At 39.2% G+C, this 16,155-nt stretch overlaps 1 protein-coding gene across 3 annotated transcripts in view; it reads left to right on the top strand.

Moving 5' to 3' along the window:
* atm (ATM serine/threonine kinase) overlaps positions 1 to 15,612 on the top strand; it is a 46,978-nt gene extending 31,366 nt beyond the window's left edge. For all 3 annotated transcript variants that reach the window (XM_087795262.1, XM_087795264.1, XM_087795263.1), the window contains exons 54-63: positions 2,142 to 2,224; positions 2,716 to 2,856; positions 6,105 to 6,221; positions 6,275 to 6,424; positions 7,190 to 7,355; positions 11,981 to 12,067; positions 14,259 to 14,373; positions 14,429 to 14,492; positions 15,149 to 15,291; positions 15,348 to 15,612. In XM_087795262.1, the coding sequence (XP_087651388.1) occupies positions 2,142 to 2,224; positions 2,716 to 2,856; positions 6,105 to 6,221; positions 6,275 to 6,424; positions 7,190 to 7,355; positions 11,981 to 12,067; positions 14,259 to 14,373; positions 14,429 to 14,492; positions 15,149 to 15,291; positions 15,348 to 15,528 (1,247 nt within the window). In that variant the 3' untranslated portion in view covers positions 15,529 to 15,612. The remainder of the gene's footprint in view (positions 1 to 2,141; positions 2,225 to 2,715; positions 2,857 to 6,104; positions 6,222 to 6,274; positions 6,425 to 7,189; positions 7,356 to 11,980; positions 12,068 to 14,258; positions 14,374 to 14,428; positions 14,493 to 15,148; positions 15,292 to 15,347) is intronic.
* The last annotated feature ends 543 nt before the right edge of the window (positions 15,613 to 16,155 follow it).

Genomic DNA, 16,155 nt, shown 5'->3' on the forward strand with positions numbered 1-16,155 from the left:
ATACGCATACACACACACACACACACACGTACACACTCACACTCACACACACGTACACACACACACACACACACACACACACGTACACACTCACACACACGTACACACTCACACACACGTACACACACACACACACACGTACACACTCACACACACGTACACACACACACACACACACACACGTACACACTCACACACACGTTCACACACACGCACACACTCACACACACGCACACACACACACGTACACACGTACACACACACACACACACACACACACTTACACACTCACACGTACACACGTACACACACACACACACACACGCACGCACACTCTCACACGCGCACACACACGCGCACACACACACACGCGCACGCACTCACACGCGCACGCACTCACACACACGCGCACACACTCACACACACGCGCACACACTCGCGCACACTCACACACACGCACACTCACACACACGCACACACACGCACACTCACACTCACACACACGCACACTCACACACACGCACACACACGCACACTCACACACGCACACACGCACACACGTACACACACACGTACACACACATACACACACGCACACACGTACACACGCACGCACGCACACACACACACGTACGCACGCACACACACGCACGCACACACGTGCACACACGTGCACACACACGCACGCACACACGTGCACACACGTGCACACACACGCACACACGTACACACGCACATACGCGTACACACGCACACACGCGTACACACGCACACACGCACACACGCACACACGCACACACACACGTACACACGTACACACATACACACACACCCCCACACATACACACATATACACACATACACACACATACACACACATACACACATACACACATATACACACACACACACGTATACACACACGTACACATATACACACTCACACACATACACACATATACACACACACACACACTCGCTCACACACACGCTCACACACACGCACACACGCACACACACACCCCCACACACACACTCGCACGCACACACACACACACGCGCACACACTCACACACACGCGCACACACTCACACACACTCGCACACACGCACACTCACACACACGCACACACACGCACACTCACACACACGCACACACACGCACACTCACACACACGCACACACACACACTCACACACACGCACACACACACACTCACACACACGCACACACGTACACACACGTATACACACACGCACACACGTACACACACACACACGTACACACACACACGTACGCACGCACACACACGCACGCACACACGTGCACACACGTGCACACACGTACACACGCACACACACGCACACACACACGTACACACATACACACATATACACACACCCCCCCACATACACACATACACACACACGTACACACATACACACACACGTACACACATACACACATATACACACATACACACATATACACACATACACACATACACACATATACACACACACACGTATACACACACGTACACATATACACACTCACACACATATACACACACACACGTATACACGCACGTACACATATACACACACACACACACACTCGCTCACACACACGCTCACACACACGCACACACACACACACACCCCCACACACACACTCGCACACACGCACACACACTCACACACACACACACACACACACTCGCACACACACACGTACACACACACACACACGCACACACACATACACACATACACACACGCACACACGTACACACGCACACACACGTACGCACACACACACACACACACACACGCACGCACACACGTACACACGTACACACGTACACATACACACGTACACACGTACACACACACACACATACACACATACGCACACATACACAGACACAGACGCACACATACACAGACACAGACACACACACACACACACACGTACACACACACGTACACACACACGTACACACACACATACACACGTACACACACACATACACACACATACGCACACATACACACATACGCACATACGCACACATACACACAAACGCACACACACTTGTTCCATGTAGTGAAGAAAACTCATCTGTTGTGTTGAAACTAGAAGCTCTTCCCATCCCTGCTGATCAACCCATCTTGAAGATCAAAGACCTGGAGGACGTTTCTATCCCGACCTTAGAGATCAAGGTGAGTGTATAGTGATAGTGTAGTATATATTATATATATAAGTACTTGACTCTGGTGTTGTAGTATTTTCAGACCACATGACTCTTGATGAAGTTGTAACTTCTTTAATTTGTTTTCAAACCAAAATATGTCCAAACATCAGCTTTAAAAGCTGCTGGACTCACTGTATCCTCTCGTCCTCAGTCATCATTTTTCCATTAGCTGTGGAGGACGTAACGACTGCTGCCATCTAGAGCCTGGAAGTGTTTATTACAACACGAAACTGAACAAACGATATGGATATTTGAACGTTATTTGTAAATAAAAACATATTATTTTATACACTATAGAAAAATCAACCCCAAAAATATGATGTTAAAGCCCAAAAAAATATGAATATTTAATGTTATTTATTCTTTACAGTAACATCATAAACTAGTGTAACGATATTTCCTTAAACACCTACTTTTGATACGTTCGTGTTCAGACACTAAATGTTTTCTTCCAAACAGGTCGATCCCTCTGGTTGCTATGACGACCTGGTCACTCTGAGGTCCTTCACCCCCCGCTATCATCTCGCCGGAGGAGTGAACCTGCCCAAGATCATCGACTGTGTGGGTTCAGATGGAAGGAGCAGAAGACAACTGGTCAAGGTGTGTGTAGGTGTGTGTGTGTGTGTGTGTAGGTGTGTGTGTGTGTGTGTTCCTTTGAAGCTGGCGACTGTCGTGTGTGATTAACAAGCTTCACTCTCTGGACAGAACGAGGTCATAGGTCACAGTTTGTCTTGTGTTCATAATTAATCCAGGATTGTTTGTGGGATTACAAATGTACTTTCACACTCTTTGAAAGGAGAACATTCTTGAGTGTGTGTGTGTGTGTGTGTGTGTGTGTGTGTGTGTGTGAGTGTGTGTGTGTGTGTGAGTGTGTGTGTGTGTTTACTGAAACACTCAGGAGTCTCTTAAAAGCTAATCATTGGTCAATACACACTTAAGCTTAAACGATCCTTGATTTCTATCCAAACATTTTCTTTGTATGATTCATGTTATATTATTATATTATATTATTATGTTATTATATTATGATATTATATTATTATATTGTTATATTATTGTATTATTATATTATTATATTATTATATTATTGTATTATTGTATTATTATATTATTGTATTATTATATTATTATATTATTGTATTATTGTATTATTATATTATTGTATTATTATATTATTATATTATTATATTATTATGTTAGTGTTTCCCTTGTGATGACACGACAATAATGTCAATGTTCTGACGACAACTACTTCACTAACAACATGTTTATAATATGTATCAAGTATTTACAAATACATAAACATACAAATACTAACTAAAGACCAGTCGTTCAGTTCAATCCATGTCTTTGTGATTGATTGACACTTGGACTCTTGTCTTGATGTTTTATATTTGTAAACTTGTAACTAACTTTAACAGTTTTAGTCTCATTAGAGTTTAATTTAATATCATTGTTTGATTCTTCTTGACACGAGTTAAATCATCACAATATTAATTTAACTTTTCAAATGTTTCAACTGTTATTAAGCGTTTTTGTTGTTCTTTTCAAGCATTGAATCTTGAAATATGTGAAAATGAATTTTACTTTTGTATACACAGATGTTGCTGTAATAGTAAGTAAATAAGTAAGTGTTTTAAATTTAAATTAGTATTTATAGAGCACTTTTCCAGACCAGGGTCACAAAGAACTTAAACAATCAGAACAATATTCAATAAAATATATACTTAAAAGATCAAGATAAAACTGAGACAAACACAAGAGTCTCAGAGAATCAAGGAAAAGATTAAATAAAAGTGTCTTGAGATGTTTTTTGAAGGAGTCAGTAGATCATCAAACACAGATGTTTCTTGAAGGAGTCAGTAGATCATCAAACACACATGTTTCTTGAAGGAGTCAGTAGATCATCAAACACAGATGTTTCTTGAAGGAGTCAGTAGATCATCAAACACAGATGTTTCTTGAAGGAGTCAGTAGATCATCAAACACAGATGTTTCTTGAAGGAGTCAGTAGATCATCAAACACAGATGTTTCTTGAAGGAGTCAGTAGATCATCAAACACACATGTTTCTTGAAGGAGTCAGTAGATCATCAAACACAGATGTTTCTTGAAGGAGTCAGTAGATCATCAAACACAGATGTTTCTTGAAGGAGTCAGTAGATCATCAAACACAGATGTTTCTTGAAGGAGTCAGTAGATCATCAAACACAGATGTTTCTTGAAGGAGTCAGTAGATCATCAAACACAGATGTTTCTTGAAGGAGTCAGTAGATCATCAAACACAGATGTTTCTTGAAGGAGTCAGTAGATCATCAAACACAGATGTTTCTTGAAGGAGTCAGTAGATCATCAAACACAGATGTTTCTTGAAGGAGTCAGTAGATCATCAAACACAGATGTTTCTTGAAGGAGTCAGTAGATCATCAAACACAGATGGTTCTTGAAGGAGTCAGTAGATCATCAAACACAGATGTTTCTTGAAGGAGTCAGTAGATCATCAAACACAGATGGTTCTTGAAGGAGTCAGTAGATCATCAAACACAGATGTTTCTTGAAGGAGTCAGTAGATCATCAAACACAGATGTTTCTTGAAGGAGTCAGTAGATCATCAAACACAGATGTTTCTTGAAGGAGTCAGTAGATCATCAAACACACATGTTTCTTGAAGGAGTCAGTAGATCATCAAATACAGATGTTTCTTGAAGGAGTCAGTAGATCATCAAACACAGATGTTTCTTGAAGGAGTCAGTAGATCATCAAACACAGATGTTTCTTGAAGGAGTCAGTAGATCATCAAACACACATGTTTCTTGAAGGAGTCAGTAGATCATCAAATACAGATGTTTCTTGAAGGAGTCAGTAGATCATCAAACACAGATGTTTCTTGAAGGAGTCAGTAGATCATCAAACACAGAGATGGTTCCAAAGCTTAGGAGCAACAGTCTGGAAGGATTTCTCTCCTCTGGTCCGGAAGTTCAGGAACCATCAGTAGATTCTGATCCACAGACCTCAGAGCCCGAGCTGGGGTGTAAGTCTGGATCAGATCACTGATGGAAGGTCTGACCATGAATAGATCTGACAGTAAGAACCAGAATTTTAAAATGATCCTGAAAGAAACTAGTGAAGAGTTTGAAGGAGAAATGTGAGTTCTTCTACTAGAGCAGCCAGTGAAGAGTTTGAAGGAGAAATGTGAGTTCTTCTACTAGAGCAGCCAGTGAAGAGTTTGAAGGAGAAATGTGAGTTCTTCTACTAGAGCGGCTCAGAATTCTGGCTGCAGAGTTTAGTATGAACTGCAGGCGAGAAGATCCTTCTGGTTTAGACACTAAATAAACTGTTACAATAGTGTAAACGACACAAACACATTATAAAATCCAGATCATGTTGCGACAACATTTTCTTGAGTTTAGAGATTTTTCTCAGTTGAAGGAAACAGTTTATATTCCTTCATCTGTAGTGACAGCAGTGTAACGACTGACGCACCAGCATGTCGTGATTGTTTGTCCTTCTGTCTTAAAAGCTAAAGACTACGGTTTAAAATAGAGACTTGAGAAAATGTATTTAAGAATTATTGTGATTATAATATTGAACTGTACGTGTGAAAAAGTGATTGAATAATTCAAAATAATAATGAAACGTATCAACATGTGATTCAGACTCTGATGTTCTTTCACAGAACAAACCTTCAAATAACAAGTAACTGCTGGTTAAAGGGTTAACTAACTGGTTAACTAACTGGTTAACTAACTGGTTACTAATGTGTTGTGAGAGTGTTCTACCAGGAAAGAGATTCTGCTTCCTGGAAAATCTTTCTCCTTGTGATCTGGTGACCTTTGCCCTCTGGCCTAGGGCAAGGACGACCTGCGGCAGGACGCGGTGATGCAGCAGGTCTTCAGCATGTGCTCCACGCTGCTGCAGAGGAACCTGGACACGCGCAGGAGGAAGCTGAACATCCGGCGCTACAAGGTCTCGTTGGTCACGACACCAGAGGCTCCTCTGCTCACGCCTGGTCCTCTCAGGTGGTGCCGTTCTCTCAGCTCAGCGGCGTCTTGGAGTGGTGCTCCGGCACCGTACCCCTGGCTGACCTGCTGGTGGACGCCAGGCAAGGAGCCCACAGAAGATATCGCCCTGAAGATCTGACCAGCCTGGAGTGTCGCAAGAAGATGATGGTAAGTGTGTTCCAGGAGTGATCACGTGTTCAGGAGTGATCACGTGTTCAGGAGTGATCACGTGTTCAGGAGTGATCTCCTTCAGTGATCACGTGTTCAGGAGTGATCTCCTTCAGTGATCAAGTGTTCCAGGAGTGATCTCCTTCTGGGATCATGTGTCCCAGGAGTGATCATGTATTCCAGGAGTGATCTCCTTTAGTGATCAAGTGTTTTAGGAGTGATCTCCTTCAGTGATCATGTGTCCCAGGAGTGATCTCCTTCAGTGATCATGTGTTCCAGGAGTGATCTCCTTCAGTGATCATGTGTTCCAGGAGTGATCTCCTTCAGTGATCATGTGTTGCAGGAGTGATCTCCTTCAGTGATCATGTATTCCAGGAGTGATCTCCTTCAGTGATCATGTCTTCAGGAGTGATCTCCTTCAGTGATCATGTGTTCCAGGAGTGATCTCCTTCAGTGATCATGTATTCCAGGAGTGATCTCCTTCAGTGATCATGTCTTCAGGAGTGATCTCCTTCAGTGATCATGTCTTCAGGAGTGATCTCCTTCAGTGATCATGTATTCCAGGAGTGATCTCCTTCAGTGATCATGTCTTCAGATCATGTCTTCAGGAGTGATCTCCTTCAGTGATCATGTGTTCCAGGAGTGATCTCCTTCAGTGATCATGTCTTCAGGAGTGATCTCCTTCAGTGATCATGTCTTCAGGAGTGATCTCCTTCAGTGATCATGTCTTCAGGAGTGATCTCCTTCAGTGATCATGTGTTCCAGGAAGCACAGAAACTGGGCTTCGACGTGAAGCTGCAGATCTACATGGACGTGTGCAGGAGCTTCAAACCAGTCTTCAGATATTTCTGCATGGAGAGGTTTCTGGACCCGGCCGTGTGGATGGAGAAGCGACTCGCCTACACTCGCAGCGTCGCCACCTCGTCCATCGGTAAATACTTTCTACCAACTCTGGTGTCATTAAACATCAACTAGTATCTACTCTGGTGTCATTAAACATCAACTAGTATCAACTCTGGTGTCATTAAACATCAACTAGTATCAACTCTGGTGTCATTAAACATCAACTAGTATCAACTCTGGTGTCATTAAACATCAACTAGTATCAACTCTGGTGTCATTAAACATCAACTAGTATCAACTCTGGTGTCATTAAACACCAACTAGTATCAACTCTGGTGTCATTAAACATCAACTAGTATCAACTCTGGTGTCATTAAACATCAACTAGTATCAACTCTGGTGTCATTAAACATCAACTAGTATCAACTCTGGTGTCATTAAACATCAACTAGTATCAACTCTGGTGTCATTAAACATCAACTAGTATCAACTCTGGTGTCATTAAACATCAACTAGTATCAACTCTGGTGTCATTAAACATCAACTAGTATCAACTCTGGTGTCATTAAACATCAACTAGTATCAACTCTGGTGTCATTAAACATCAACTCGTATCAACTCTGGTGTCATTAAATATCAACTAGTATCAACTCTGGTGTCATTAAACATCAACTAGTATCAACTCTGGTGTCATTAAACATCAACTAGTATCAACTCTGGTGTCATTAAACATCAACTAGTATCAACTCTGGTGTCATTAAACATCAACTAGTATCAACTCTGGTGTCATTAAACATCAACTAGTATCAACTCTGGTGTCATTAAACATCAACTAGTATCAACTCTGGTGTCATTAAACATCAACTAGTATCAACTCTGGTGTCATCAAACATCAACTCGTATCAACTCTGGTGTCATTAAATATCAACTAGCATCAACTCTGGTCTCATTAAACATCAACTAGTATCAACTCTGGTGTCATTAAACATCAACTAGTATCAACTCTGGTGTCATTAAACATCAACTAGTATCAACTCTGGTGTCATTAAACATCAACTAGTATCAACTCTGGTGTCATTAAACATCAACTAGTATCAACTCTGGTGTCATTACACATCAACTAGTATCAACTCTGGTGTCATTAAACATCAACTAGTATCAACTCTGGTGTCATTAAACATCAACTAGTATCAACTCTGGTGTCATTAAACACCAACTAGTATCAACTCTGGTGTCATTAAACATCAACTAGTATCAACTCTGGTGTCATTAAACATCAACTAGTATCAACTCTGGTGTCATTAAACATCAACTAGTATCAACTCTGGTGTCATTAAACATCAACTAGTATCAACTCTGGTGTCATTAAACATCAACTAGTATCAACTCTGGTGTCATTAAACATCAACTAGTATCAACTCTGGTGTCATTAAACATCAACTAGTATCAACTCTGGTGTCATTAAACATCAACTAGTATCAACTCTGGTGTCATCAAACATCAACTTGTATCAACTCTGGTGTCATTAAATATCAACTAGCATCAACTCTGGTCTCATTAAACATCAACTAGTATCAACTCTGGTGTCATTAAACATCAACTAGTATCAACTCTGGTGTCATTAAACATCAACTAGTATCAACTCTGGTGTCATTAAACATCAACTAGTATCAACTCTGGTGTCATTAAACATCAACTAGTATCAACTCTGGTGTCATTACACATCAACTAGTATCAACTCTGGTGTCATTAAACATCAACTAGTATCAACTCTGGTGTCATTAAACATCAACTAGTATCAACTCTGGTGTCATTAAACATCAACTAGTATCAACTCTGGTGTCATTAAACATCAACTAGTATCAACTCTGGTGTCATTAAACATCAACTAGTATCAACTCTGGTGTCATTAAACATCAACTAGTATCAACTCTGATGTCATTAAACATCAACTAGTATCAACTCTGGTGTCATTAAACATCAACTAGTATCAACTCTGGTGTCATTAAACATCAACTAGTATCAACTCTGGTGTCATTAAACATCAACTAGTATCAACTCTGGTGTCATTAAACATCAACTAGTATCAACTCTGGTGTCATTAAACATCAACTAGTATCAACTCTGGTGTCATTAAATATCAACTAGTATCAACTCTGGTGTCATTAAACATCAACTAGTATCAACTCTGGTGTCATTAAACATCAACTAGTATCAACTCTGGTGTCATTAAACATCAACTAGTATCAACTCTGGTGTCATTAAACATCAACTAGTATCAACTCTGGTGTCATTAAACATCAACTAGTATCAACTCTGGTGTCATTAAACATCAACTAGTATCAACTCTGGTGTCATTAAACATCAACTAGTATCAACTCTGGTGTCATCAAACATCAACTCGTATCAACTCTGGTGTCATTAAATATCAACTAGCATCAACTCTGGTGTCATTAAATATCAACTAGTATCAACTCTGGTGTCATTAAACATCAACTAGTATCAACTCTGGTGTCATTAAACATCAACTAGTATCAACTCTGGTGTCATTAAACATCAACTAGTATCAACTCTGGTGTCATTAAACATCAACTAGTATCAACTCTGGTGTCATTACACATCAACTAGTATCAACTCTGGTGTCATTAAACATCAACTAGTATCAACTCTGGTGTCATTAAACATCAACTAGTATCAACTCTGGTGTCATTAAACACCAACTAGTATCAACTCTGGTGTCATTAAACATCAACTAGTATCAACTCTGGTGTCATTAAACATCAACTAGTATCAACTCTGGTGTCATTAAACATCAACTAGTATCAACTCTGGTGTCATTAAACATCAACTAGTATCAACTCTGGTGTCATTAAACATCAACTAGTATCAACTCTGGTGTCATTAAACATCAACTAGTATCAACTCTGGTGTCATTAAACATCAACTAGTATCAACTCTGGTGTCATTAAACATCAACTAGTATCAACTCTGGTGTCATCAAACATCAACTCGTATCAACTCTGGTGTCATTAAATATCAACTAGCATCAACTCTGGTCTCATTAAACATCAACTAGTATCAACTCTGGTGTCATTAAACATCAACTAGTATCAACTCTGGTGTCATTAAACATCAACTAGTATCAACTCTGGTGTCATTAAACATCAACTAGTATCAACTCTGGTGTCATTAAACATCAACTAGTATCAACTCTGGTGTCATTACACATCAACTAGTATCAACTCTGGTGTCATTAAACATCAACTAGTATCAACTCTGGTGTCATTAAACATCAACTAGTATCAACTCTGGTGTCATTAAACATCAACTAGTATCAACTCTGGTGTCATTAAACATCAACTAGTATCAACTCTGGTGTCATTAAACATCAACTAGTATCAACTCTGGTGTCATTAAACATCAACTAGTATCAACTCTGGTGTCATTAAACATCAACTAGTATCAACTCTGGTGTCATTAAACATCAACTAGTATCAACTCTGGTGTCATTAAACATCAACTAGTATCAACTCTGGTGTCATTAAACATCAACTAGTATCAACTCTGGTGTCATTAAACATCAACTAGTATCAACTCTGGTGTCATTAAATATCAACTAGTATCAACTCTGGTGTCATTAAACATCAACTAGTATCAACTCTGGTGTCATTAAACATCAACTAGTATCAACTCTGGTGTCATTAAACATCAACTAGTATCAACTCTGGTGTCATTAAACATCAACTAGTATCAACTCTGGTGTCATTAAACATCAACTAGTATCAACTCTGGTGTCATTAAACATCAACTAGTATCAACTCTGGTGTCATTAAACATCAACTAGTATCAACTCTGGTGTCATTAAACATCAACTAGTATCAACTCTGGTGTCATCAAACATCAACTCGTATCAACTCTGGTGTCATTAAATATCAACTAGCATCAACTCTGGTCTCATTAAACATCAACTAGTATCAACTCTGGTGTCATTAAACATCAACTAGTATCAACTCTGGTGTCATTAAACATCAACTAGTATCAACTCTGGTGTCATTAAACATCAACTAGTATCAACTCTGGTGTCATTAAACATCAACTAGTATCAACTCTGGTGTCATTAAACATCAACTAGTATCAACTCTGGTGTCATTAAACATCAACTAGTATCAACTCTGGTGTCATTAAACATCAACTAGTATCAACTCTGGTGTCATGTAGTGAATGTTCTTCAAGACGCAGTAACTTCTCATCATGACCATGTTTTAATTATTACTTTATAAAGTTGCTCTGAAATCTGGACGAACGAGAGGTTACGAGAGTCCATTATGACGTTATAATGATCACGCTTTGTTTATACAATAAGTCCTTTGGAGGTGGAGACCATTGATGACGCGCAGTGACAAACACACTGATGATACAATAGAGTCACACATCACTTTAACACACAAATACACACTTTAATAAAAACTGATTCAACATGTTATGGATCGAGTGAAACGTGAAGATAATTGATATCAATCCAAACCTGATTTAAATAAATATATATTATCTATGGATCTTAAAATAAACGTGACGGGTTTGAGTTTCAGTGGAGAAAGAAACAATGTCTCTGTAAGAGCCAGAACATGCCAGAGGTCTTTCAATTGTTGGATCTACATGTTTAAGTGTATTATATATTTAATGTTATGTCTTTAAACCTCATTTTTTTCCCAGTGGGTTACATCGTTGGACTCGGCGATCGACACATCAGCAACATTCTGGTGGACGAGCAGACGGCGGAGCTCGTGCACATCGATCTAGGTGTGTGTTCTTCTGTGGTATCATGACCCATACTTGACATGTACTTCTGTGTGGGTATAACATAAACATTTGTCTTCTCAATTAACATGTCAATATTCACAGCGTTTGTTCATTTTTGTGTTAAACTTGAAATGACTGGCAGCAGTCAAAGCTAAATGAATCCTATGAGATCCTGGCAATGACTGAGGACGAGAGGATACAGTGAGTCCAGCAGCTTTTAAAGCTGATGTTTGGACATATTTTGGTTTGAAAACAAATGAAAGTAGTTACGACTTCGTCAAGAGTCATGTGGTCTGTAAATACTACACCAGAGTCAAGTACTGGACAATACTACACATATATACTTGTTACTACACTATCACAACACCAGAGTCAAGTACTGGACAATACTACACATATATACTTGTTACTACACTATCACAACACCAGAGTCAAGTACTGGACAATACTACACATATATACTTGTTACTACACTATCACAATACCAGAGTCAAGTACTGGACAATACTACACATATATACTTGTTACTACACTATCACAACACCAGAGTCAAGTACTGGACAATACTACACATATATACTTGTTACTACACTATCACAACACCAGAGTCAAGTACTGGACAATACTACACATATATACTTGTTACTACACTATCACAACACCAGAGTCAAGTACTGGACAATACTACACATATATACTTGTTACTACACTATCACAACACTAGAGTCAAGTACTGGACAATACTACACATATATACTTGTATCGTGACACTATCAACACACATCTTGACTTCACAGCAAGAAAGTTGCTGGTTCACATCCAGCTGATCTTTCTCTGTGGGGTTTGTTTGTTTGTTTGTATGTTTGTATGTTTGTTTGTATGTATGTTTGTATGTATGTTTGTATGTTTGTTTGTATGTATGTTTGTATGTTTGTTTGTTTGTTTGTATGTATGTTTGTATGTATGTTTGTATGTATGTTTGTATGTTTGTATGTATGTTTGTTTGTTTGTATGTATGTTTGTATGTATGTATGTTTGTATGTATGTTTGTTTGTATGTTTGTATGTTTGTATGTATGTTTGTATGTTTGTATGTATGTTTGTATGTATGTTTGTATGTTTGTATGTATGTTTGTATGTTTGTATGTTTGTTTGTATGTACGTTTGTTTGTACGTTTGTATGTATGTTTGTATGTTTGTTTGTATGTATGTTTGTTTGTACGTTTGTATGTTTGTTTGTATGTTTGTTTGTATGTATGTTTGTTTGTATGTATGTATGTATGTTTGCATGCATGTTTGTTTGTATGTATGTTTGTATGTATGTATGTTTGTATGTGTGTATGTTTGTTTGTTTGTATGTACGTATGTATGTTTGTATGTATGTTTGTATGTATGTTTATTTGTATGTATGTGTGTATGTTTGTATGTATGTATGTTTGTATGTATGTTTGTTTGTATGTATGTTTGTTTGTACGTTTGTATGTTTGTTTGTATGTTTGTTTGTATGTATGTTTGTTTGTATGTATGTATGTATGTTTGCATGTATGTTTGTTTGTATGTATGTTTGTATGTATGTATGTTTGTATGTGTGTATGTATGTTTGTTAGTGTGTATGTTTGTTTGTTTGTATGTATGTATGTATTTTTGTATGTATGTTTGTATGTATGTTTATTTGTATGTATGTGTGTATGTTTGTATGTATGTATGTTTGTATGTATGTTTGTATGTATGTTTATTTGTATGTATGTGTGTATGTTTGTATGTATGTATGTTTATTTGTATGTATGTGTGTATGTATGTATGTTTGTATGTATGTTTGTATGTATGTTTATTTGTATGTATGTGTGTATGTTTGTATGTATGTATGTTTGTATGTATGTTTATTTGTATGTATGTGTGTATGTTTGTATGTATGTATGTTTGTATGTTTGTATGTTTGTATGTTTGTATGTATGTTTGTATGTATGTTTATTTGTACGTATGTTTGTATGTATGTATGTTTGTATGTATGTTTGTATGTATGTTTATTTGTATGTATGAGTGTATGTTTGTATGTATGTATGTTTGTATGTATGTTTGTTTGTGTGTATGTATGTATGTATGTATGTATGTATGTATGTATGTATGTATGTATGTATGTATGTTTATATGTGTGTATCTTCACCTCATGCTTCTCTGACACATGTCTCCAGGCGTGGCCTTCGAACAAGGCAAGATTCTTCCGACTCCAGAGACGGTTCCGTTCAGGCTCTCCAGGGACCTGGTGGACGGGATGGGCATCACAGGCGTGGAGGGAGTGTTTCGACGGTGAGTGTCGTCGTGTCTTTGGAAAGAAGAGAAACTGACGATGAATTGATGGCAGATGTTGTGAGAAAACCATGGAGGTGATGAGGAACTCTCAGGAAGCTCTGGTCACCATCGTGGAGGTGAGTATTTATGGAAGTATTCAGAGATACAAGTACATGTATGTGTCAGTGCATCACAATATTGAATTCATTCAACATTTTTATTAAAATATTGTTTTTTGAGCATTGACTTTTTAAAATGATTTCTATTTTAAACTGTTTTAAATAATTCAATAAAACATTTCAAATATTTTCCAAATTATTTATCTGTTTTAAAAAGTTTACTTTTCTAATTCCAAATAAATAGTCGTCATAATATTGACAAACAAGATGAAAGAAAAGTACTTAAACTATCACTTATACTCATATTAAAACATTTTTATTAATTCAACATTCTTTATTTCAAACTGTCAATCATTAACTTCAGCGTCTTTTCCTGATTGACAGTTTGATCAAGTACTTCTGACCTCTTTTTATTTCCTGGTGACACAAAACAAATACTAAGTATTTGAAAAGATTCTCTTTATCATAAAATCATACTTTCATTATTGTACATTTACTATAAACTGATATATATATATATATATATATATATATATATATATATATATATATATATATATATATATATATATATATATATATATATATATATATATATATATATATATATATATATATATATATATTTATATTTATATGTTGAAACTAAACGCCCAAACATTCCTCCTCCTCAGGTTCTTCTCTACGACCCTCTGTTCGACTGGACCATGAACCCCTTGAAGGCCTTTCATCTGCAGCAGGACGAGCAGCAGGAGCTCAACGCCACCCTGGCCTCCACGCTGGGGGGCGAGGACCTGGGCAACCCTCGCAAGTCCAGGTGAGTCCCTGAAGGCGGCGCCCCTGCAGGATCTTGATGTTCTCCACGTTCCTCAGCGACAGCCAGAGCTTCAACAAGGTGGCCGAGCGAGTGCTGCTGCGTCTGCAGGAGAAGCTGAAGGGCGTGGAGGCCGGGACGGTGCTGAGTGTGGGGGGGCAGGTCAACCTGCTCATCCAGCAGGCCATGGACCCCAAGAACCTCAGTCGACTCTTCCCGGGCTGGCAGGCCTGGGTGTAGATGATGCGTTCAGGGACTCGCGATACACACACATTTGCACTATTTGAACCTTCTTGGCTGTGAACAAATAAAGTGTCTCAAGAACCTTCTGGTCACTCATTCACTCTCCACACCTTCTGCGTCAACACTCGTTCCTTCTCCTCCTCCTCTTCTTCCTCCTCCTCCACACCTCCTCCTGCGTCAACACTCGTTCCTTCTCCTCCTCCTCTTCTTCCTCCTCCTCCACACCTCCTCCTGCGTCAACACTCGTTCCTCCTCCTCCTCTTCCTCCTCCTCCTCCTCCTGCGTCAACACTCGTTCCTTCTCCTCCTCCTCTTCCTCCTCCTCCTCCTCCTCCTCCTGCGTCAACACTCGTTCCTCCTCCTCCTCCTCCTCCTCCTCCTCCTCCTCCTCCTCTTCCTCCTCCTCCTCCTCCTCCTCCTCCTCCTCCTCCTCCTGCGTCAACACTCGTTGTTCCTCCTCCTCCTCCTCCTCCTCCTCCTCCTCCTCCTCCTCTTCCTCCTCCTCCTCCTCCTCCTCCTCCTCCTCCTGCGTCAACACTCGTTGTTCCTCCTCCTCCTCCTCCTCCTCCTCTTCCTCCTCCTCCTCCTCCTCCTCCTCCTGCGTCAACACTCGTTCCTCCTCGTC

Source organism: Callionymus lyra, chromosome 7 (assembly GCF_982586985.1).
Source record: "Callionymus lyra chromosome 7, fCalLyr1.hap1.1, whole genome shotgun sequence".
NCBI classification, from domain to species: domain Eukaryota; kingdom Metazoa; phylum Chordata; class Actinopteri; order Syngnathiformes; family Callionymidae; genus Callionymus; species Callionymus lyra.